The 22,559-nt window shown below is 52.8% G+C and overlaps 1 protein-coding gene across 3 annotated transcripts in view; it reads left to right on the forward strand.

Moving 5' to 3' along the window:
* The window catches only part of AGO2 (argonaute RISC catalytic component 2), a 113,451-nt gene that overhangs the window by 78,700 nt on the left and 12,192 nt on the right, over positions 1 to 22,559 (forward strand). For all 3 annotated transcript variants that reach the window (XM_045560805.1, XM_045560807.1, XM_045560806.1), the window contains exons 11-18: positions 2,343 to 2,476; positions 4,190 to 4,374; positions 5,642 to 5,801; positions 10,234 to 10,324; positions 13,471 to 13,665; positions 14,975 to 15,109; positions 19,738 to 19,839; positions 22,185 to 22,384. In XM_045560805.1, the coding sequence (XP_045416761.1) occupies positions 2,343 to 2,476; positions 4,190 to 4,374; positions 5,642 to 5,801; positions 10,234 to 10,324; positions 13,471 to 13,665; positions 14,975 to 15,109; positions 19,738 to 19,839; positions 22,185 to 22,384 (1,202 nt within the window). The remainder of the gene's footprint in view (positions 1 to 2,342; positions 2,477 to 4,189; positions 4,375 to 5,641; positions 5,802 to 10,233; positions 10,325 to 13,470; positions 13,666 to 14,974; positions 15,110 to 19,737; positions 19,840 to 22,184; positions 22,385 to 22,559) is intronic.

The raw sequence follows: 22,559 nt of genomic DNA on the forward strand, positions 1-22,559 counted from the left end.
TGTCCTGTTTTTCTATTCTTTAACTTATGCTTGGTGGGTATTTGGTAGCAAACATGGCAGTTAGGATTTTTCTGTGTTTTGTTTCTACCAGTTTTACCTCTAGTTTCCATCAGTGGGTAACCAAAGGTGTCGGGACTGCTGAGCGTGGCAGTGCTCGAGCACTGTCCCCTCCCACTCCCTCCTGGGCAGGCCCTCGGGCGCAGAGCTCAGCTCGCCGGGCTGGGGGCCGAGGGCTGGGGCTCTCTGGGGGGCCTTGGGATGGGCCTTTGCTCATGAGCCGTGTCGGTGGAAGGATTCCACCTGACTCGACCCCCTTCTTACCTAGTGAAGTTTTACTGTAGTCTTTGAGACCTGGAGCAGGCTTTTATTCTTTTTGTGGTTTTTTTTCTTGTTTTATAAGTTGTTTTTTAATCGTTTTCGAATGTATAAAAGAATTCTAGGAAAAAATGTCTTTTTTCCCAGCTCCTAGTTGCCCTCTGAGGAAGCAGTTGATGTTATCTTTCTCCTTTGTAAAATCGCCCAGGGATTATCCACATATTCTTTCACCCATTTTTGTTCAAATAATAGTATATTAAATATACTTCTGTGCCTCGCTTTCCTCTTACTTAATATTTCCTTCTGGAGCTCACTGAGACCTTGCTGGTCCATCCGTGCTGCTGTGAGATGGGAGTCCCTTTGTGACTTGCTCAGCCGTCCACGCATGGGGCCTGTGTCCCTGTTGGTGGGCAGGAGGTGACTGCCCAGGTCTCTGTAGGAGGGTTCTGAGCAAGGCCCTTTGGCCCCTCCAAAGCTCGCATGTCCTCCCCTCGGGCCCCAGACACTGTAAACACGGCATCTGCCAACTCCCCTGCAACCCCAGGGGGAAGAGCGAGGGCTTCCCTCTCAGGAGTAAGCAGGGAGGCACCCTGCACGGTAAGAGGCCTGCGGCCCCTGAGGTGGAGCTTCAAGCCCAGCCGTCTGTCACGGCCCTGCTCTGTCTGTTCCCTCAGCTTTCTGCCTCTTAGCAAAGATAGAGCCATCTGGAAAACAACAGAGCTCATGTAATCCAACCTTGCAAAAATCTTGGAATTGTAGGGATTAAGAGAGCTTATAATATTTCCAAAGGGACACAGTTTTCCAGCTCCTTGAAACATTTTAATGGGAAGAAATACTACCCATCCCCTGCCCTACCTACCCCTGGTCCACTGTTAGAGCAAGAAATTAAATATCCCCTCAGCAAAGCGATGTGTGTAGCCGGAGTTCTCAGCTGGGGTGCTTTTGCCCCCCGGGGCACGTCTAGCAGTGTCTGGAGACATTTTTCATCATCACAGCTCCGGGTGGGCGGGACGGACAGAGAGCCCACAGTGCCCAGGGCAGCCCTGCGACCAGAATCCCCCAGCCTCGGGGGCAGTAGCACCGAGGTTGAGAAGGACATCTGTAGGAAGGGCGGGTTTCTGTTGAAACCACGTATGTGTCTCCAGGCTGGAGCCCCGGGCTGTCCGTGGTGGGTGTCTTGTGTAGGAGGAGGATGGTGGGAGCAGGCAGCAGTTATAAAAGCACAGCAAACAAAAGCACTCGTCTTTATAATGCATCTGATTTTACAAGCTTTTATTTCTTTTGTAAGAAGATTGTGTTTAAAAAAAAAAAAGCCTCCACAGAGTAAATGATAGCACTTCAGGCATGGCTGTGTTCTCCAACAGTGCCCACCAGCCTAGGGTTGCAGCGGCCCCTCTGCCCCGGCCTGGCCCAGCCCTTTCTGACCCAGTCCTTCTCTTTGGGAATCACACGAAGGCCATTCAGACAGTCCTCATGTGACGACGTTGGGGGCTGGTCCTTTCTAGTTGAGAGATGGCAAAACCAGGCAGATGCACGGCTTCGTGTTTCCCTTTTCAAGTGGGAGCAGCTTCTGTTTCTCGCATAGCGGCAGGCAGTGGCATGCCGAGTGGACACAGCTGTGGGCTTAGTCCTCGCTGGCCTCATGGCCCACTGGATGAAAATAAGGGAAAGCATTTTCTAGAACAGAAAGCCTTCCTGTAGCATTGCAAGGTGCTCCTGTTCTCCAGGCTACTGCAGGTAGAGTGGAGCTCAGGCCTCCCTGCCTTGCTGGCCTGGCCCCTGCACGCCCGCCTTTCTCTGCCTGGCCAGCCTCCACCCAGCCCTCTGTCTACCCTCTACCGTCCACCCCCCGCCTGTCCTGCAAACGTGTACGGCGCAGGCCGACACGGGAGACAGCACAAAGGTGTAGTTCTTGCTCTTAAGAAGGAGCCATTGTTGGTCGGGAACCAACAGTGAGGGGGACCAAGTCCAGGGTTAGAGAAATATGTTTCCCATTTTTTCTTACTCTGAACTTTTTACCATTTCAGAATAAAGCGATTGCCACCCCTGTCCAGGGCGTCTGGGACATGAGGAACAAGCAGTTCCACACGGGCATTGAGATCAAGGTGTGGGCCATCGCGTGCTTCGCCCCGCAGCGCCAGTGCACGGAGGTCCATCTGAAGTAAGCCCACCCGTGTGGCCAGCCTGGCCTCTGTGGGGGGAGCAGGCGACTGACCCCTTGGAAGAGTGGCCCTTGGGGTGGGTGGGTTTCTGATGTCAGACCCCTCAGCCTTCTCCTGTCAAAGATCAGGCCAGGCAGGCAGGGCACGAGGACACCTGTGCCCCTCACCCCGGCCCCCGCAGGAAGGAGCGCAGAGAAGCTGCGTGGACTACGCGCAAAGCAAACCAGGGTCTGAGGGAGGAGTTGAAACGTAGAGGCAAAAGAGAAAATCAGCTTCAGTGAAGTACATTCTTTTAAAAAAACGCTCTAGCTTTGTATTTGTGTAAGTTAAGTGAGAAGGAGGCTCTGAAGACAGGATGGGGAAGAGATGGGCAGATAGAGGTGGGGGGATGGGAGTAGTTTCTTCCCTCCCCAGACAAGGGGAGTAATTAAAATAGGCGGAGAGACAGAGCTTTGGTGCCCGCCCCTGCCACCTGCCCAGGTAGCTCAGGTTGGGGGTCAGCCCCCCAGGAACAGCGAGTGCCATGAAGGGGGCTGTCCTCACCCAGACACTCGCATGGCTCCCTCGGCAGGGTCAGGGGGTGTGGGACTGACCGGGCCTGCCCCAGGGCAGGAATCACACAGCAGTGTGGCTCATGATTTTGTGCCAAACAAACTTCTAAGGGAACATAAAGCTTTTGCTTCCCACTTTCTGGGGGCAGCAGGTAGGAGGGAGGACCCCAGGGCCTGTGAGGTGGAGCTGGTACTTGGCCATTCCAGCAAGGGCTGATTCTGAAGGCGGCAGCTCTCCCAGCTGACTTGTGGCGCTGCCCTGTCCACGCCGCTGGCAGAGGAGCTGGAAGCACAGAGAGGGTTTGGGAAACAAAGTTGAAGTAGCTGAACACTGGGTCTCTCCCGCCCTGTCTTCTGTCCGTGGGCCTTTCCTTCTGCTTTCAGCTAGAACTAAAAGTGCAGACGCACACACGCATACTTCTTTAACTGTTCCAGTGTATGGGAAATTGAACACTAACTGGCTAGAATGGGTCACAGTGGCCTCATCCTTATTGTAGAAAGTGACATGATTTTTATTTTTCAGCTTAAAATAGAAGCCGTTGATCTGTCTCTCTACCCCACCCCAGGCTTCACAAGGCCGGCCGCTGCTAGCTGCTGGTGTTACTCTAGCTGTGGGCTGTTTTGTTTTTGCTCATGATTATGTCATCCAAGTCCAAGCTGTGCCCAGTGGAACAACTGGGGAAAATTCCAGAGGGACAGCTAGCTAGCACTTCCCTCCCTCCCTGACGATGCCTGGCCTTGTTCTGCGCCAGAACTCGAGTGAGGGGCAGCTCAGGCTGCTGGGCGGGTGGCAGCTGCTCTGTGCCTTGCTTTACAAGGACAGCATCTTGTCACTGTGTGCAGGGAGTGTCACGGCCACTGAGGCAACATGAACCTGATTTGAAGTCTGCTGTTTTGTCATGGCAGAGTAGCCTCAGGTGACCTTCAGTAAACTTGCTTGTATACGTTGAGCATGTTGAACCTTTCTGATGAGCTAGTGTGATTTAGGAGATGCAGCTTTGATTTCCGGCTTTCTATAGGACTTAATAACAACTTCGATACTGACCTCAATAAAAGTGCTTTTAGCTTTATAAAAATTGTGCCTTTTATTTAGGGCCTCGGGTTGGCCTGAATTCTCTGCCATTTGCCGTGTGTTTTAGTGACGTGAACCTCGTCCTGCAGGTCCTTCACCGAGCAGCTGCGGAAGATCTCGAGGGACGCGGGCATGCCCATCCAGGGCCAGCCGTGCTTCTGCAAGTACGCCCAGGGCGCAGACAGCGTCGAGCCCATGTTCCGGCACCTGAAGAACACGTATGCTGGCCTGCAGCTGGTGGTGGTCATCCTGCCCGGCAAAACCCCTGTGTACGGTAGGCGTCCGCAGTCCTGTCAGCTGTGGGAGCTCTCGCGTCTCCGTGGGTATCCCTTGCAACTTGAGGCCCCTTGTGTTTCTGCTGCACTGAGGAGATGCTTGTTTCGGGTGCATTCGTGGGCTGAGAAAGAAGAGGTGGTGTCTGGTCACTGCCAAGCCCGTGTTCAGGGCCTCCCTCGTTGTCTGGTCTGGGGCCATAGTGACGGGACCCTCGGGCACAGAGCCCAGGGCATGTGTAGGCGTCTTGTCTACCACACCACGCAAGAGTCACTGGTCCAAGTCTTTTATGCCAAAGGGCAGTGCACATTAATCCAGCTGAAATGTCCTGCACCCACCCCGGAGAGTACAGAGATAAGTCAGACCCAGCCTCTTTGTTCCGGGAGCTCCCAGTGTAGCAGGGAGAGATGTGCAGACAGGTGATTCCCACACGGTGAGGTGAGAGCTCTTTGAAATCTGCCGAAAGCAGGGGAGGAGCCCAGAGGTGCTGGTGGAGGGGTGTCGGAACTAAAGCCTGTGGTGTTGGGGGCCGTGGGGCAGAGGGAAGCATCTAGGACATGGTGGTGTTGCCCACATGATCTCCCGTCTAACCAGTGATGGATTACGGACACGTAGAGGCCACACTTCTCCCCTCCAAGTTCAACATCCATAAAAAGAAGGAAAGAGAAAGCCAGTGGCTTTTGCATCCTGTTAGTGTTGTGCTAGGAGTCACTGTTTCCACAGAGCTGCCCAGTGAGCCGTTGACCAGTTGCTTCACGAAAGACTCCAGGAATAGAGGGGTGGCACACACAGCTCTTTGATGTTGGGTTTGCATTTGCCAAGGATTTTAAGGATGCCAGTGTTTTTATTTTTAACTACTGGAGCATTTGCTTGTAGCCATGAGCTCTGGGATAGGAGGTGTCATTCCTGCTCAGGAATGCCGAGTCCTCTGCTCTGGCTGGGCTCTGCCCATCCCTGCTGGGGCCCTGGGTATGTCACTGAAATGGTCTCATTCATAAATGAGAGGAGTGAGATCCCCTTGCCCAGGGTCCCCTCCTGAGTGAGGCATGGCAGTGCGGAGGCAGGACTCCAGGTAGCTTGGCCAGGGACCCCCTCCGGGTCTGATCGCAGCTAGAGGGGGACGGAAGAAGCCCAAGGTGGTGGCGTGGTTGCACGCTGGCATGCATTTCAGGTGGGCAGCAGGGGCCTGGTGACAGCTACCACTTGGGGTCAGCTGAGGATGGGGTGCTAGCAAAAGCTGTTACACGTGCGCCCTTCCTGTCCCACAGCCGAGGTCAAGCGTGTGGGAGACACAGTGCTGGGGATGGCCACGCAGTGTGTGCAGATGAAGAACGTGCAGAGGACCACGCCGCAGACCCTGTCCAACCTCTGCTTAAAGATCAACGTCAAGCTGGGAGGTGTCAACAACATCCTGCTGCCCCAGGGCAGGTAAGACTGGCCCTTCCACTGCAATTCCAGGTGGGAGGGGGCGCAGCACACAGGCAGCAGGGCAAGGAAGTTAGGCGCAGCCTGGCTGCCCACGGGGACCAGGGCGTCTGCTTGTGGTTGATCTGTGGCCAGGTGTCCAGACAGGGATGAGGACCACGACAGGGCTAGAGGAGAAGAGACTCCTCCCCAGTGCCAGGGCCAGTGGTCTCAGGACAGGAGTCGTGGGGCTGCACCTCAAATGCAAGTGAGCAAGGGGCCCACCCAACTGGACAGAACATGGGCTTCCCTGTCTCACCTCCTCGACCCTCGGGCAGCAGCTGCTGCATAGACCAGGGCATCCCCTACGTGTCGCAAGCAAGTCTGGTCATGGATGCTGCTTTGTGCTGGGACTTTGCATTTTGAACTGAAAAGCTCCTCATAGGAGCACGCTGGTGGCAGGTCCCAGACCAGGGCAGGAAGGGTTGGCCGAGCGCCTCAGAGGGCTGAGGCCTACGGGGGTGACTGAGCTGCACCTTCCTCAGGCACCCCCTGGGGCTGGTGTGTGGCCCCCTTGTTCAAAGGCAGGGCCAAGGCTAGCTTTTGCTCCTCCTCCAAGACCACCACCCGGTGATGCAGGGCAGACAGAGAGGTCTCCAGAATGACAGACATTTTCAAAGATGCCAGCAACAGGCATGGATGACAGCAGTGAAAACAAAGGCTCCGAAGACTGGGCAGTGAGTCAGATGTCAGTGAGGGAGGGGTAGTACGGTGGGCGGCCAGTGCTTCACTTATCTAAGGAGCTCCTTGCGCGACAATGGGGCCATGTGCTCATAAACCCTCCGTACGTCAAGGAGCAAACGGATGCTGTGGCTCTCATACTATCATAGCGTTGCAAATCCTTAAGTCAAACCATCGTGAGCTGGGTACCTTCTTTGCTGGGAAAATGGCCGTTGGCGAGCAGCACCTGTATGCAGAGAACTCCAGCCACCTGGGCTACCTCAGTGTCCTTGTGCCACACCAGCACCACCCACCAGGCTTGCCCCACAGTGTCTGAGTCCCAAGGATCTACACTCCTGACAAGTTGCCATGCACTGCTGGTGTGTTGGACCAGGGGACCACACTTTGAGAACCACCGAGTTACACTGTTAATTCAGCGTTACCTGGAAAGGGGCTATTGAATTTGTGATAACATGGAAAAGAGCCTGGATTTAGAGTCAGACAGGTTTGAACTTGGGTACTGGCTCCACGATGAGGGATAATTTCACTCACACGAGTTCATGGGGATAGATGAGGGTTTGCCAGGAGCTGGCCAGGAGCTGGAAGTGCTGTTTTGCCTGTCACCAGGCTCTGTTTACTGAGTGCGAACTGTGTGCAAGCAACTTGGGCCACAGGCTGTGAGCACAGAGACCTAAGTCCTCTGGTGGAGGGACCCCAGCAAGATGTTCATAAATGTGATACACGACACAAGACTTCACAGGTGCACAGCCGCGATGTGGGGGAGGGGGCAGGAGCTCAGTGGGGTGAGGGTCCCCTGAGAAGGTGGCACGTGTGCACAGTGCAGGTTCCTAGGGAGCAAGCATGTAGACAGACGCCTGTGGGAAGAGACCCCAGGCAGAGGGCACAGTCGTACAAGACCCCGCAGTGGCAGCTGCCGGAGTGTGGAGCAGAAGGAGACGCCAAGGGGAAGAGTTCAGCGGAGGGTCCTGGGCACTGAGGGAAGCGTGTCCTGTGTCACGAGATGCTGGCAAGCCAGGTGTGGCCAGGTGTGAGGCCTGACCGTTGGTCTGGGTGATGTGGAGGTCATCGGTGACCTTGTTGCCGTGGCAGTGTGAAGTCTGACCAGAAGGGGTCTGGGCGCAGACGGGGGCAGCAGTGGGTTCTGTTGACGCAGGAGCTTTGCCTTACGGCAGGCTTGGGGGTGAGGGGGATGCGTAGGCAGGGAGTGAGTCACACCTGTGCCTGTGAGTCAGGATGCGGGTGGGGGGACGGGGAGAGCCTCCGGTCTGACGGCTTCAGAGGGTGGCTCATAGGACTGAGACGCAGTGCGGGGGCTCATCTTCTCTGGGCCTTTGACCTCTACACAGTGACAGTGGTGACAGTGATGACGTAGGAAGTACTCAGGTACCTGCAAAGTGCTGCCAGGGGAGGAAGTAGCAAGCCGCTGCCTGAGGTGTGGGGGGCACCCCCAGCCGGAGCCCCCAGCTGTGGTTGGAGCCATGCTGGGGATTCTGCTTTTTGTGGAACTGACGCGCAGATTGCACGCATGAAGTGAACACAAAACTCTTCCCTTCCTGCCTCCACTCTGCCGGGGCACCCCCAAAAGGAGCATAGTGGGATGGCGCTTGCACCCAGAGCAGGTTAAAGGCATCCCCAGCGCTGCTGTCCGATGGGAATCCTACCAAGGGCACTTCCCAGGGCCAAGGTGAGCCTTGCTGCCGGGACCCCCCGCCAGGCCCTCCTGGCAGCCCAGGCAGCTGCAGAGTGATGGTACCTTGAGTGGAGAGACGCAGTGCTCAGCTTTTGTCATGGCGGCACCTGAATTAGGCCCTTACATAGAAATACTGTTAGGTGAGTCCTGCTTCCAGAAATAGGCACAGTTTACCAGTTGATTCCACCTGTGAAGGTGACCAGAAGTGGAGACATCCTTCCTGACCCTGACGCAGTTGGGAAATGGGTGTGGCACCTTCTCCACAGCTGCTGCATGGCATGAGTGGTCCTCGTTGGGAGCCTGGGACATCACTCGTGGCAGTTCCCTCCCTAGTCCCCTCCAGGTTCTGGCCACAGGCCCTGAGACACTTGTAGGTGTGAGTGCCCAACTTCACGGTGCCCCTAAAACTCGCTCTTCTTACCCACCTGCTGGCAGGTCACCAGCTTTTCAGGGTGCACAGGGTTGCCTCAGGAGCAGAAGGTACCATGAAGGAAAGAAGGGCACCTCGAAGGGACACAGCAGGGATCACGTCCTGGGACACGACACCTCGGTGCTGCTCTGGGCTGAGCAGGAGCACCGAGGGGTGAGGGGAGGCGCGGCCCCGCATCCAGGGCCCTGGGTAGGGATTCTGTGCACTTCTGGAGCAGCATCTGGAAGGCTGGGAGAGGCTCTCGAGTCCCTGTGTGCTGAGGTCCTGAGCCAGCCCTGGAACCCGATCGTCTCATCAGCTGGTCTTGGTATTCAGAGGAACCAAACTCTCGACCCATTCAGTCGCAGAGAATCCTCTTCTTGGCTGTCTTTGTCTCTTTCCAGGAGTGGCAGTATCTCCCAGTTCCTGGCAATAACCCCAGTCCTTCATGCAGAAGAACAAAATTTCTTTAGGCACCAAAGGGTAGAAGTGGGACTGGCCAGTTGGGAAAAATTACAGGAAGGTGGCAGGTGTTAAGTCCATGCAGACACCTGCCCGTGACCACACTCCGCAGGGCAGGGGGAGGACTCGGGGCCCACGAGGGGCAGGGGCTGGCAGGCGGGTAGAACAAGCGTGGTAACCACAGCGGCAGTGGTGCGTGTGTGTCTGTGGCCAGGCCCTGGGGTAGTTCTTGGCGGACATTCCGCCCTCACAAGCACCCCCAGAGGGAGGTGCTGTCGTCGTCTCTGTTTCTCAGAAGAGAAAGGGAGGTGCAGGGAGAGCTGTGGAACACACGGCGGTGGGGGCCCCCGACTGTGAGTGCTGCCATCTCAGGAAGTGGCACTAGGACACTCAGCAAGGAAGGTTCTCAACAGGGGTGATTTTGCCCCCAGGGAATGTGTGGCAATGTCTAGGGACATTTGGGGGTGTCAGGACTTGGGGGGTGCTATAGGCACTAGTGGGTAGAGGCCAAAGATGCCATTAAAGACTTTTCCCCCAACAAAGAATGACCCGGCCCCGGTATGCCGAGGCTGAGAAACCAGGAGTATCATCGAGCACAGCTGCGATCTGGAGGTCGAGTAACAGACCATGGGACTTTTTGGGGTAATTTTTTTACTTTGGAAATATTCAGGTATTTACAAAGGTAGAACGTCTGGAACAGCGAACCCTCACGGGCCTGAACCCCGGCCTTGGCAGCCTTCAGCCCCGGCTGTCTGGCCTGGGGTACGTTCCACGCAGGCCCCCAAACCTGCAGTATTCTGAAACAGATTTCAGACCTTGTATCGTTTAGTCTGTGAGACTTTATATATTACTGTAAAAAGGTAAAGATTCTTTTTTCTTTCTTTTTACCTTTCTTCTTGAGACAGGGTCTTGGACTGTCACCAGGCTGGAATGCAGTGGCTCACTGTGGCCTCAAACTGATGGCCTCAAGTGATCCCACCTCAGCCTCCCAAATTGCTAGGCGCTGGGGCATGAGCGTCATGCCCAGCATAGGATTCTTTTCAAAAATATGACCACAATACACTTAACACCCCAAAAGGTGACGATGGCACCTGCTGTCATCAGAGGTCCAGGCTGTGGCCCTTCTTGGCTTCTGACAGCGCTTCTCCCTGCAGGCCTCCGGTGTTCCAGCAGCCCGTCATCTTCCTGGGAGCAGATGTCACTCACCCACCTGCTGGGGATGGGAAGAAGCCTTCAATCGCTGCCGTGAGTGCCCGCTTTCTCCTGGGTCCTCTGGGTGCCGTGCTGCTCTGTGCTGGACCTGCAGCCCTCCCGAGCTCCCGCTGCAGGAATAGGGCTGGGGGTTCCTTCCTGAACGGCATGAAATGAAGCTTCTAAAGTGCAGCCAGGGCAGTCAGGGCGTCCTGGCACATAGGTGTGGAGAGGACACTAGATGTGGCATAAAATAAGTCCTAGGAAGCAGTGAGTTGGTACATGAACACTGTCCCAAAGCACAGCACCAGACCCCACCGAATCTGCCAGCATGGACAGCCTGCTGGGAGGGGCAGTCTGACCTGCACGCAGGTGATACCTGATAGCTTCTTGGCCTGCAGGGGCAGATTCTGGGCCTCATTCTAATATTTTGTTTTTTGTTACAATATATTAAATGTAACATAAACAGTAAAGTTAAAAGTCCACCCTTCTTTCTCTACCCTATTTCCAGTCTCCTAAAGGTAACTGTTGTTATTAACCGTATTTTTATTTTTATTTTTTATTGTTTTGAAACAAGGTCTTGCTCTGTCACCCAGGCTGGAGTGTAGTGGTGTGATCATAGCTCACAGCAGCCTCTAACTCCTGGGCTCAAGTGATCCTCCCCACGTCACTCTTCTGGGTAGCTAGGACTACAGGCATGCACCACCATTCCTGGCTAATTTTTTTTAATATAAATTTTTTGTAGAGATGGGGTCTTGCTGTGTTGCCCAGACTGGTCTTGCACTCCTGGCCTCAAGGGATCCTGCCTCCTCGGCCTTGTAAAGGGCTGGCATTACAGGTGTGAGCCACTGCACCCAACCAAACCATCTTTTTTTTTTTTTTTCCCCCCCAGAGTATTACAGGAGTACAAATGTTTTTGGCTACATGGGTCATTCTTGTAATGCTTGAGTCGAGTTAAAAGTGTGCCCATCACCCAGATAGTGTTCGTTGTACCCGTTAGGTATAAGGTAGGTTTTCACCTGTCCCCTCCTCCCACCTCCCCAGGCCATCATTTTAAAAGCGTGTGAGCTGGCTTCAAGTGGAGCGCTGTTCCGAGTTTTGCTTTTGTGAGCGTGGTGAGGTGGGAGTGTGGCCACCGCTGGGACTCAGGGTGGTGGTTGCGGCGATGCACACGGCGCTTTGCACCTGGCCCTCTGTTCACTTACTGGAAAGGCACAGGGTGATTGTTCTCTAGAGGGGGCAGCGTAATTGTCATCGTGCCCTTTTATTTAAAAGGACAGAACCAAACCACGCATGCTTAATAGTCTGGTTTTTAAACTTTGGAATGCAGAGAGCAAAGGATGTTAACTCACAGTTGTCTCTGACTGGAGACCGTGGTGTTGTGTGGTGACAGAGCCATGTGGTGGGATGGAAGTGTTGGGCTTTTATTCCAGTGATCTGTCTGAACCACCCGGGGCCTGTCCCCACGAGTGCCTTCTGGGATTCCCTGGCCTCCCGGGCAGAAGTGCCTCAGAGAGAAGCCTGAGCACAAACTGGAACCCAAAGCCCCTGCTCGAGGGGGCCTGTAGGGCTAGTGACAGCCTTGGGTGTGGGGACCCCCCAGCACCCTGCACTAAGCGTGAAAACATTGGCTGTGGGCTCAGCCCTGAACCTCAGACAGGCTTGAGCCATATTTTCCGCCGTTTCACTTGGGCAATCTCGCTTAACATCTGTGAACTTTCATGTAAAATGAGGAAGTGAATATTGACCTCCTATTATGAAGTGTTGTAGTTGAGCTCCTGGCGTAGTGCCTGGCACACAGTAGATTCTCAGAAACTGTTCACGTTATTTTTGATTAGTCCGGAGGGAATGTGGGGCGAGATAATCTATCTGGGGCATGCAGGAGCCAGTTGAGCTGCCCTGGGTGGAGGAAAACCAACACATGACAGGTGCTTTGGTGTTATTCAAAGGCCACACTTCCTCCAGTAAATTAGTGTCACGTAAAGTAATTCCTGCCACTTGGCCCAACAGTCTCAGCCTCACCACTTCCTATGCACACAGCATCTCTCGATCCACTGAACATCTTCCAGGCCTTTCCTCATTTGATCAGCGAAGAGCAGCGCGTAGGGCTCCCAGGCCGAGCCGTGTGCTGGGGTGCAGGTGAGGACACAGGCTCCGAGCAGCCCGCCAGGTCCTGCAGTGGGGGTGTCCTGCGGCTCACAGGGCTGGTGCCCTTGTCCTGTTCCTGCCTCACCTCACCGGGTCCCTGGTGGCTTTTGCTTTTCTGCACAAACATGTAGCATCGAACCATGTCCCTGGTTTTAAAGGCTTAGCCTGGTTTATTCGAGTTTTCAGGAACAGAGAAATCTGTGTTTTTCCCTATCCCCACATTTCTCGATCACTAGGAGCAGGTTTCTGTTTATGTTAATGTTTTTCTGTTTATCCCAACTCGAAACATTTCAGAATCTATTTATTTTTCTCTTGGTTTGAGAGAAAAATGTTATAGCCCAAGGCAGGACCAAGGGTATAGAACATGTGGGAGAATTAGGTTGGGGGGAAAGGTGTTCTGTAAGGATTTCCAAAGAAGGCAGATAGCCAAGAATTAGTTTCTATTTTTCAGTGACACAAAAGGAGGTTTGTCCCCTCAGTGTTTTTCAAACTTTGGGGAATTCGCCTTCCTCCCAGCCAGGAGGTGGAAAGGCTCAGGGAGGGTCTGGCCAGGCCTCACGGCCCAGTCCCCTGACAAAGGGACCGCAGTCCGCTCTTTGTTCTCCCTAGTTGGCACCTTCAGGCAACTGTATGCAAGACCAGCTTGCCTCTGGGCTGCTCTGCCATTTGCTAGGGACCAAAATTCTGGGGTACTGCGTGTGGATGTGCAAATGGCTTCTTTGGAAGAGGGATGTGCCTTGAAAACGCTAGGGACACTGTCACCAGCTGCTTTCTTTGGACTGATTAATTCAACCACATCTGATCACAAGCAGAGTAAGGTTCTGAATAATGTTTTTTATTACACACCTTGGGACAAACTTATATGCCTTAAAACATATTTATAAACACTCCTGCCAGACACTCAACAGAGAGCAGAAAGGTGAGCTCACAGCCAGCTGTGGCACCTGTGCCCAGTCCAGGGTGGAGGTGCTCGTGTCCGACCCTGCCGCAGCACACGCCCGGAACGGGGAGCTTTCGGGAGCTCTTGACCGTGCTCTTGTTGTGTCCTGCAGGTGGTGGGCAGCATGGACGCCCACCCCAACCGCTACTGCGCCACCGTGCGTGTGCAGCAGCACAGGCAGGAGATCATCCAGGACCTGGCCGCCATGGTCCGCGAGCTGCTCATCCAGTTCTACAAGTCCACGCGCTTCAAGCCCACTCGCATCATCTTCTACCGCGATGGAGTCTCTGAGGGCCAGTTCCAGCAGGTGGGCGCCTCATTGAGCCCCCTCTCCCCTGCTTCTCCAGTGTCTTTAATTCCCACCGTGCACAGAACCGCTTCCCTGGTTGACCAGTGAAACAAATGACGCGATTTACTTTCTGCCCCACAGTTGATCTGGTCACGGTGTGGAAGGTGGGTCAGGAGGAGACGGGAGATGGGGTGTCTGGACACTGGCACGAGTCGGGCCCGCCATGCTGAGGCAGGACAGAGGAAGAGGTGGAGAGATGGGTGTGTGCTTGGGGACCAAGAGGCGAGGGAGAGAGCTCTGCATCTGGCCAACGGCCCACAGGCAGCGGCTGTCCGGGCACTCTCCAAAAGTCCGGGCTTTGCCTTGTGGGTGGTTGACACCTGTCTGCAGTGTGAGGTGCAGGCTGAAGGGCGCGTGCAGGGCAGCGGGATGAGGGTTGTTGTGTGGGGCTAGCTGGGTGTGGCCACTGTTGGATGTGGAGAGAGTGGCGGGCCACATGTGGGTTACTGCCATGTCTGGGAGGGCAGAGGAGTCATCACAGATATGGGGCGAGTAAGGGGGGAGGGGATTTCTTTGTTCTGTTTGGTTAAAAGCACTGGTGCCACTTTCAGGTCACAGTGACCTGTGGGCAGTCATAAAGCCATCCTGGCCTGGAACTTGGGCCATTGGTGCCCAGAATGCCCTCCCCAGCGGCCAAGGCTGCCTCCTCCTCTGCCTCGCTCCACTTCCCCACCAGGTACCCCCAGGAGGCGTTAGCAGGGAGGGTAGAAGTAAGCCACAGGCCATACCTGGTGAGGCTGCAGCCCAGGTGTTTGAGCACTGGCCCGCCCTGACCACCAGGCTGGATGGCCCAGGCCAAGGCCCACGCACATCGGCCTTCCTGGGCCGATGGGAGCAGCGGCTGGGACTCCTGAGGCCTGTGGTCTCCTGGGAGAGCAGAATGGACGCTCCCTGAGCGGCTGGCGTTTCCTGGCCAGAGCCTGTGTTTCTGGGGCAGCTGCTGTGCTGCACCTTCTCAGTCCAGCGTCCCGGCTGCCTCTTCGCAGAACCTTCTGGGCTCCCTCCAGTGGGAAATGTTCTCCCTCCCCTGAGCTCCCAGCCCTCTCACCCTGCACCACAGGCCTCCCCGTAAGAGGGGAGGTTTCTGCCTTTCTCTGTTCTCAGCACATGTGAACAGACACACTCGGTGGGAATCACCACAACTGGGTTTTCTGAACCCAGACCCAAGACATATTTTCGAGACATTGTAACCCAGCATTTAATTAGGCCCATTGCTAACATAAAACATAATCCGTAAACATGTTTCTTCTCCCCTCCTTTCCCTTAGGTTCTCCACCACGAGTTACTGGCCATCCGCGAGGCCTGTATCAAGCTAGAGAAGGACTACCAGCCAGGGATCACGTTCATCGTGGTGCAGAAGAGGCACCACACCAGGCTCTTCTGCACCGACAAGAACGAGCGGGTGAGTTTCCCGTGACTCACACACAGTGCACGTTCCTGCTGGACACGGTTATTTCAGAGTCCAGGGGCCCCTCTCCCTCAGCCCTGCACCCTGAGCCACACTCTCTCGAACCTGCTGGCTACTCGGTGCCGTGTCCCAGGTTCTTGGGAGACTGTCCTCCAAGGGACTTCATGGGGACCGAGCCTTAGGTACCAGAGAAGGGCTCTTCTCGATTTGGTGAGAAATCTTAATTGCTAAGTCCTGTAGGTCTGGGACAAGTCCAGGTGAGATGTCATTTTTCTGATAAATTACACAAAGAGGCGGCTCTGAAAAAGAACCAGTTAGAATGCGTGGCAGGGGACTCTGCAGTCCCAAAGATGGTCAGAGTAGAGTGAGCTGGGACCCCCAGGAGGTCAGCCTGGCTAGCGAGAAGGTGGTGCTGAGAGTTTGTTCAGCAGAGCGGAGAGGAGGCAAGAGGTGGCAGGTTCCTCTCACAGGTGCTCTGGGAGGAGCAGGAGAATGGGAAGGGACAAGGTTTGTAGACAAGACAGCTGAGAATTCTCCACAGCTGAAGAAAGACAGGAGTCCTCGGATTAAAAGTGTCTTCCATGTTCCTGACAGGATAAGTAAAAATAAATCCACATCTAGATTGTCCTAAGCTGCACAACATCAAAGTAGCCACCTAAGAAAAGAGACCCTGCCCAGAAAGAAGAGACCTTACATTCACAACTGGCAGCCCCGGAACTGGACACAGAAGGGCCAGAAGTCACCGGGTTGGTGTCCACTCAGCACAGAGGGAGAGTAACCCCGAGTGTCAGAGCACAGGGGGTGCTGCCTGTGTGAGCAGAAGGCAAACAGAAGTCAAGTGTTGTCACAAGAAAAGGGGATACTTTGTCACAAGTGATTCACCAAGAGGATACAGCAACTAGGAACTTGAGTGTACCTAACACCGTTACCTAAAATTATATAAAGAAATAAAAATAAAGCAAAAACTAACAGAATTTTAAGGAGAAATTTGCAAACCCACCATCAAAGAGGGATATTTCAATATACCTCTGTCAGAAGTGGAAACAGGCAAACATGAGTAAAAACCAAAAATTGGAAGGGTTAAACGAACAAGCCAGAGCTAATAGTTAGAATCCTGCCTACAAGCCGGGCACAGTGGCTTTCACCTATAGTCTCAGCTGCTCGGAGACTAAAATGGAAAAATCGCTTGAGGCCAGGAGCTCGAGACCAGCCTGAGCAACATAGCAACACCCTGTCTCTAAAAAATTTTTTTTTAAGTTAGCCAGGTGTGCCTGTAGTCACACCAGCTACTTGGGAGGTGGAAGCAGGAGGATTGCTTGAGCCCAGGAGTTTGAGGTTGCAGTGAGCTTCGATGCTGTGATTGTGCCACTGCACTCCAGCCTGGGTGACAGAGCAAGACCCTGTCTCTTTGGAAAAAGATGAGGCTCAGGCTCAGGCTCAGGCTCAGGTGCATTCAAGATTCCGCTTCACCCATAATCCACTGCCATGGCCGAGGAAGACTGTGCTGCTGGGGGTGCAGTGGGTGTCAGTGCTGTTTCACAAGAGGTGCTAAAGGCTGCCCTCATCACAGTGGCCCTGTGCGTGGAATTCGTGAAGCTGCTAATGCCTTGGACACACGCCAAGCCCATTCTCTGTTTGTTTGCATCTGACTGTGATGAGCATGTGTATGTCACATCAATGGAGACCCTTTGTGGTGAACACCAAATCAACGTAATTAAGGTTGATGACAAGAAACCAGGGTAAGTAGGTAAACCTGTGTAAAACTGACCGAGGGAAAAACCTATAGAATAGTTGTCTGCAGCTGTGTAGTAATTAAGGACTGGCAAAAATTCTTAGGCTAATGATGCCATTGAAGAGTAATTCGAATGCAAGAAACGAACAGATAAAATTTTGGTTCACATTTAAAACAACAAAAACAAGAATGCTGCCTGCAGACGGCTGAGCTCACGTGGAAGGATTCTAACAGTTGGCCTCTTACCAGGACAAAGGCAGTCGGAGATTTTCAGACTTCAGCCTTTTATAAACCATATTTTTTGATCATTATGCAATTAAATTTTAAATCAGCAGTAAAAACAAAGTTTACGAATGCTGGAAATTTGCAGTCCACTTCTAAGTAGCTCATGCATCAAACATGTAACAAAAATAGAAACTGCAGAGTTCTTAGAACTGAACAAAAGCAAAAGGACGTCATATCAACTTCATGCAGTGCAGTTAAAACAGTGCTGTAAAACAAAAATGACAATGATAAAATAAGCCTAAGTAAAGACCCCGGGAGGATGGAAAGAAGAGCCCTCAGGCCCTGGGAGCTTGTGGACTGGGGCAAGGAGGCTCCAAAGTCACCTGCAATCACCACACACCCCACGTCCCTATCCCAGGATGGAAAATACCGAAGCAGAGAATGAAGCAGCAGCAGAGTAGATTAACAAAATCAAAACCTACTTTGAAAATACATCAACCTAGCAAGACTCAACAAGGAAAAAAAAAGGGAACACTTACATCAATATTAGGAGCAAAAAAGGAACTCTAACTACAGAAAAGGTATCACTGTGTAAATCATAATGGGCTATTGTTAACAATTTTATGCCAATAAACCCGGAAACTTAAATATATACAAACAGATGTTTGTGGAATTACATAAATACCAAAATTACCAAAATCAGCTCAAAAGGATAATCCAATAATCATTTTTATAATAAAAAAGGGACTCCCAACTCACAAGGTATTAGACACAGAGAGTTTTATAGGCAAGCTTTACCAAACCTTCAAGAAACAACCCTAAAGTGTGGCAGAGAACAGGCGAGGGGGCAGGGGGTGGGTTACTGAGCTTATTTTACGAGGGTAATGCAGAGGTCTTCACAGCTAAGTCTCACCAAATCTTGGAGGAATAATGTTGTATGAAGTTTTAGAGAGCGGGAAAGAGGGGAGAGTGTCACCTGACGTTGTGAGGTGAGCCTGTAGTACCAAGTGTTGGCGGGGACGGTAGATGCTGTGTTGTGGTTAGGGCTGCAGGGTCTGGAGCAGACCACTGGGGCCTAAACCCAGCCCCTGAATGTTCCGGCACTTGACCTTGAGCTGCCCCTGAGCCCAGAGCTGCCTCCTGTACCGCCTGCGGAAGGATGTTGAGAGGATTAGCCACGTGAGCGTGTGAGCGCATGCGCAGCACTTAGCCTGGTCCTTGTCACAGAGTAGATGCATTATTATGAAGAAAACTCTTATATGCTGTCAAGGGGAATACAGACTGATTACCGACTTGGAATGCAGTTTGGCGGTTCTAGGAATCTACTCTGGAGACACTAAGCCTGCCTGTATTCAAGGAGATGTGTATATGAGGACATGTATGGGTTGGATGCGGTGGCTCATGTCTACAATCCCAGCAACACAGGAGCCTGAGGCAGGAGGATCACTAGAGCCCAAGAGTTTGAGACCAGCCCGCACAACATATTGAGACCCTGTCTTAAAAAATAAATAAAAGTAAATTTAAAATTTCAAATAAATTAAAATGAAAACTGAGAATCATCTGTCCACAGACAGGAGAAAATGTCTGTACATTTCAGACAATACAGCAATGAAAATTAATAAACTATCAAATGGATACATCTCAAAATTATAATATTGAACAAAAAAAGCAAGTAGCAGAATATGTAAATGTGATACATATATAAGTTTTAAAATCTACAAAGCAATAAAATACAGTGCTAATGGATACTTGACTATGTCGCAAAAATATAGAAGTATGCGTAGGAAGAATAAAGCCTACATTTGCGATTGCACCAGGGAAGGGGAGAGGGAGGACAGGATCTAGAAGAGAGACAAAGGGAACCGCTATTTTCAAATATTTTATCTCTTTAAAAAAATCTTAAGCTTTAAAAAGAAAGGTTGACAAGAAGTAAAATAATAAACCTAAAGCCACAAGGGGGGGTATACTGGAGATTCTTTTTTTAATGGATATTTGAAATATTATGCACCTTGAAATCCATCAGGGCTCACTGCCTGGCTGGGGGCAGGCCCTGTGGGGTGTGGACGCTGTGCTGCTGCTGTGACCCTGCTGCTCTTTGCCGACTTTCTGAGCCAAGCTTGTAAACGAGTAGTTACCTTGTTTCAGCGTTACGTTCATTACCCGCACTCCAGCCTCCTGGGCGGTCTCTCTTGAAGCTGCCCTGCTCGGGTGGTGGCTGTGAGCAAAGCCTAGAAACTCCTGACAGCTCTGAGAGCATCCTGGCTCCTCCGGCCTGGACACTGGTGTGTTTGTGCTCAGAGGTGCCCAACCCCCAGTTTGGCTTTAGATTTGTATGTCAGTCACACTTTTCAATTTGACCTCAAATAAAAATAGCACCCACACACTGAAGAACCCTTAGGGTAAAGGGCTGCACTTAATTCCCACGCCTGCGTGAGATGTGAAAAGTAACCCAGCCCAAATGGGAGGTTAACTAATTTAACTTGGGTTGTGAACACGTGTTACATTTTATTTTAACACTATACAACTGAGCAAGTGTATTAGCCAATTTAAAAGTTTCAAAACATGTTAGCCTCCGGCCATGCCGGCAGGGTGCTTGTCAATTTGCTAGCTTGCTTTGCCTCACTGGTCCCTGGCTGTGTCTAACAAGATACCTATGTTGCCAAAGGTTGGGAAAAGTGGAAACATTCCAGCGGGCACGACTGTGGACACGAAAATCACCCACCCGACTGAGTTTGACTTCTACCTGTGTAGTCACGCAGGCATCCAGGTAAGCACAGGGGGTCCCCTTTGGATAGAGTCCCGTGTGCAGTGCTGTCCGCACACTGGACTGTGGTCGTCATGTGGGTCGGGTGTGAGCAGCACAGAATGGGCTCCTGGGAGGACAGACAGGAGGTTAAGCGGGGAACTGGCAAGACTCCGTGCTGTGTTGGGCGCTGGGAAGGAAAGAGCCCCAGGTGTTGGGGTGCAGGGTCTGGGTAGTCGGCCTGGGCCTCCCAAAGGAAGTCCCATTCAGATAAGATCTGGGCAGAAGTAGCAGTTAAGTGCCAAGGCCAGGGCACTTTGGGGAGGCATGGAGTGTTGTGGCACTGGAGCTTGGGGGCTAGAAGAGGAGATCTGAGTGGGACTGAGATAACCAGGGCTACCGTGGGGAGGAGTGGTGTGCGGAGGGCCCCTGGAAGCCGCTGCAGTGGGGGACACACAGGGGCCACTCGGCATCAGTTCATGGGCACTTGGCGCAGTCAGCCTGCCGCTCCCCTGCTGCAGGGTTGCTGCTGGCCAGGCGTTAGCCAAGCACTGGGCAGTGTGTGGTTGGTTATCACCTTGAGACTGTCCTGGGCCCCCCCAGTGAGTAGACCACGTCTGACTGAGGGCTGTTCCGCCTGAGCGCGGCCACCGCAGAAGTGCCACATCCATCGTAGGAGCTGATCTGCCAGGCTTTGTGGCGCCTCAGATAGGCTCCTTGAGACAGGAGGAGCCTCGGTTATGTGCCTGTCCCTGCCTTTCAGAGAGCTTGATCATAGGGGGCTTTTGGTTTTTCAAAGTATGAGGAAGGACTTAAATATCCCTCCCCCAGGACTTGAATCTACAGTTTGAGAATTTGCTGTGAGCTTTGTACATACTCTTAATATTCCCTTGGAAATGTCTGAAACCCCTCATTGGTCACACAGCTCACAGACAGAGGCCAGGCTGGCACGGTCGGCCGTGGCCGTGTCAGCCCACAGCCTTCTTTGGTGCCACCGAAAGCTGAGAATGATTTTTTTTTTTTTTTGCCCACCCCCCCCTTTTTTTATTTGAGACAGAGTCTCACTCTGTCACCCTGGGTAGAGCGCAGCGGTGTCATCATAGCTCACTGCAACCTCCAACTCCTGGGCTCAAGGGATCCTCTTGCCTCAGCCTCCCAAGTAGCTGGGACTATAGGTGTGCATTACTACGTCCGACTGAGTTTTCTATTTTTAGTAGAGACAGGGTCTCGCTCTTGCTCAGGCTGGTTTTGAACTCCTGAGCTCAAGTGATCCTCCCGCCTCTGCCTCCCAGAGTGCTAGGATTACGGGAGTGAGCTACCTCGCCCTGCCAATTTTTGCATTTTTGAAGGGTTGTTAAAAGAATAGGCAACCATGAGCAGGAAGGTTTTTACACCACTTTTTGGTGCACAGCATCCATCCTAGCATTGGCTTGCTCTGTCGGGGCTGGCACCCTCACAGCGTGTCCGCTCTTGCTCCTGGCGTCCTTCCTGGTGAGGGGAGCCCTTGTCCTCCAGGGCCTCTTGGGCTTGTTTTCTGGGCAAACTCTTTGCCTTGAGTTTTCTGCCCAGAAACTTTCTGACGGGGGTACTTGTGGTGAGATGTTGAGGGTGGGCCCAGGAGGGAGGGCCCAGCTGCTGTCATTGCTGAGTCCTCAGCAGACCGACGTGCACTCAGCTGCCACGTCACTGCCCCCAGCCCAGGACCACCACCAATTAAATGCCAGGAAGTGGGTGCCAGAGTGTTGGGGGGGGTCCATCAGGGAACAAGAACACTCTACCGCCCGCTAGTACCCGGGGCCTCAGCACAGGGTTAGACATGGAACAGGTGGCAGTGCTGGGCTGGACGGGGCGGAAGGACCTTGATGGCTGGCAGGAAGGGCGGGAGGTGAGGCAGGCAGGTGGGAGTGACAAGGGCTCCCTGGGAGCGCTGCCTTCTGCAGCGTGAGCCACCTTGGACACCCTGGTGGAATAACCAGCTCCTGCTGCTTTTGTTTCAGCAGATTTCAAACTACAAAATTTAGTGCTCACATTCAAACATAAAATAGTGCTCATGTTACTATATAGCTTTCATTGGAGGGTTCTTTTCTTGCCATTAATAAAGAAAACATTGTAGAAGACCTAATATATACAAGTACACTGCCCTCAATATAGCCATTTTAAATATTGCTTTATCTCTATTATGATTTGTCTATGTGTAAGTAAGTGCACGTACAGTTTATATTTTACCAACAGGGAGCCATTTAATATATATGGTTCTGATGCATTTTTAATAATGTAAATATCTTTTTGTCATTAAATATTCTTCTACAGCATCCTCTTTAAAGATCTCAGGGCAGGTCCAACTCTCTGATCCTCTGATCTGCTTTTAGGGGACAAGCCGTCCTTCGCACTATCACGTCCTTTGGGATGACAATCGTTTCTCTTCCGATGAGCTACAGATTCTAACCTACCAGCTGTGTCACACCTATGTGCGCTGCACACGCTCTGTGTCCATCCCTGCGCCAGCATACTATGCTCACCTGGTGGCCTTCCGGGCCAGGTACCACCTGGTGGATAAGGAACATGACAGGTGAGCAGCATGCCCACCTGCGAGTCGTGGCACAGGCACCAACAGCTGCTTTTCCAGAAGGGCAGGCAGCAGCGGGGCCACAGGGCCAGAGCTGAGTATGAGACAGATGCCTCTGAATGCCAGCGTCTGTGGCCCCTGGTTAGCTGTGTGGCCTTCACGTTGCTCACCCCCGCAC

Source organism: Lemur catta, chromosome 9 (assembly GCF_020740605.2).
Source record: "Lemur catta isolate mLemCat1 chromosome 9, mLemCat1.pri, whole genome shotgun sequence".
NCBI classification, from domain to species: Eukaryota; Metazoa; Chordata; class Mammalia; order Primates; family Lemuridae; genus Lemur; species Lemur catta.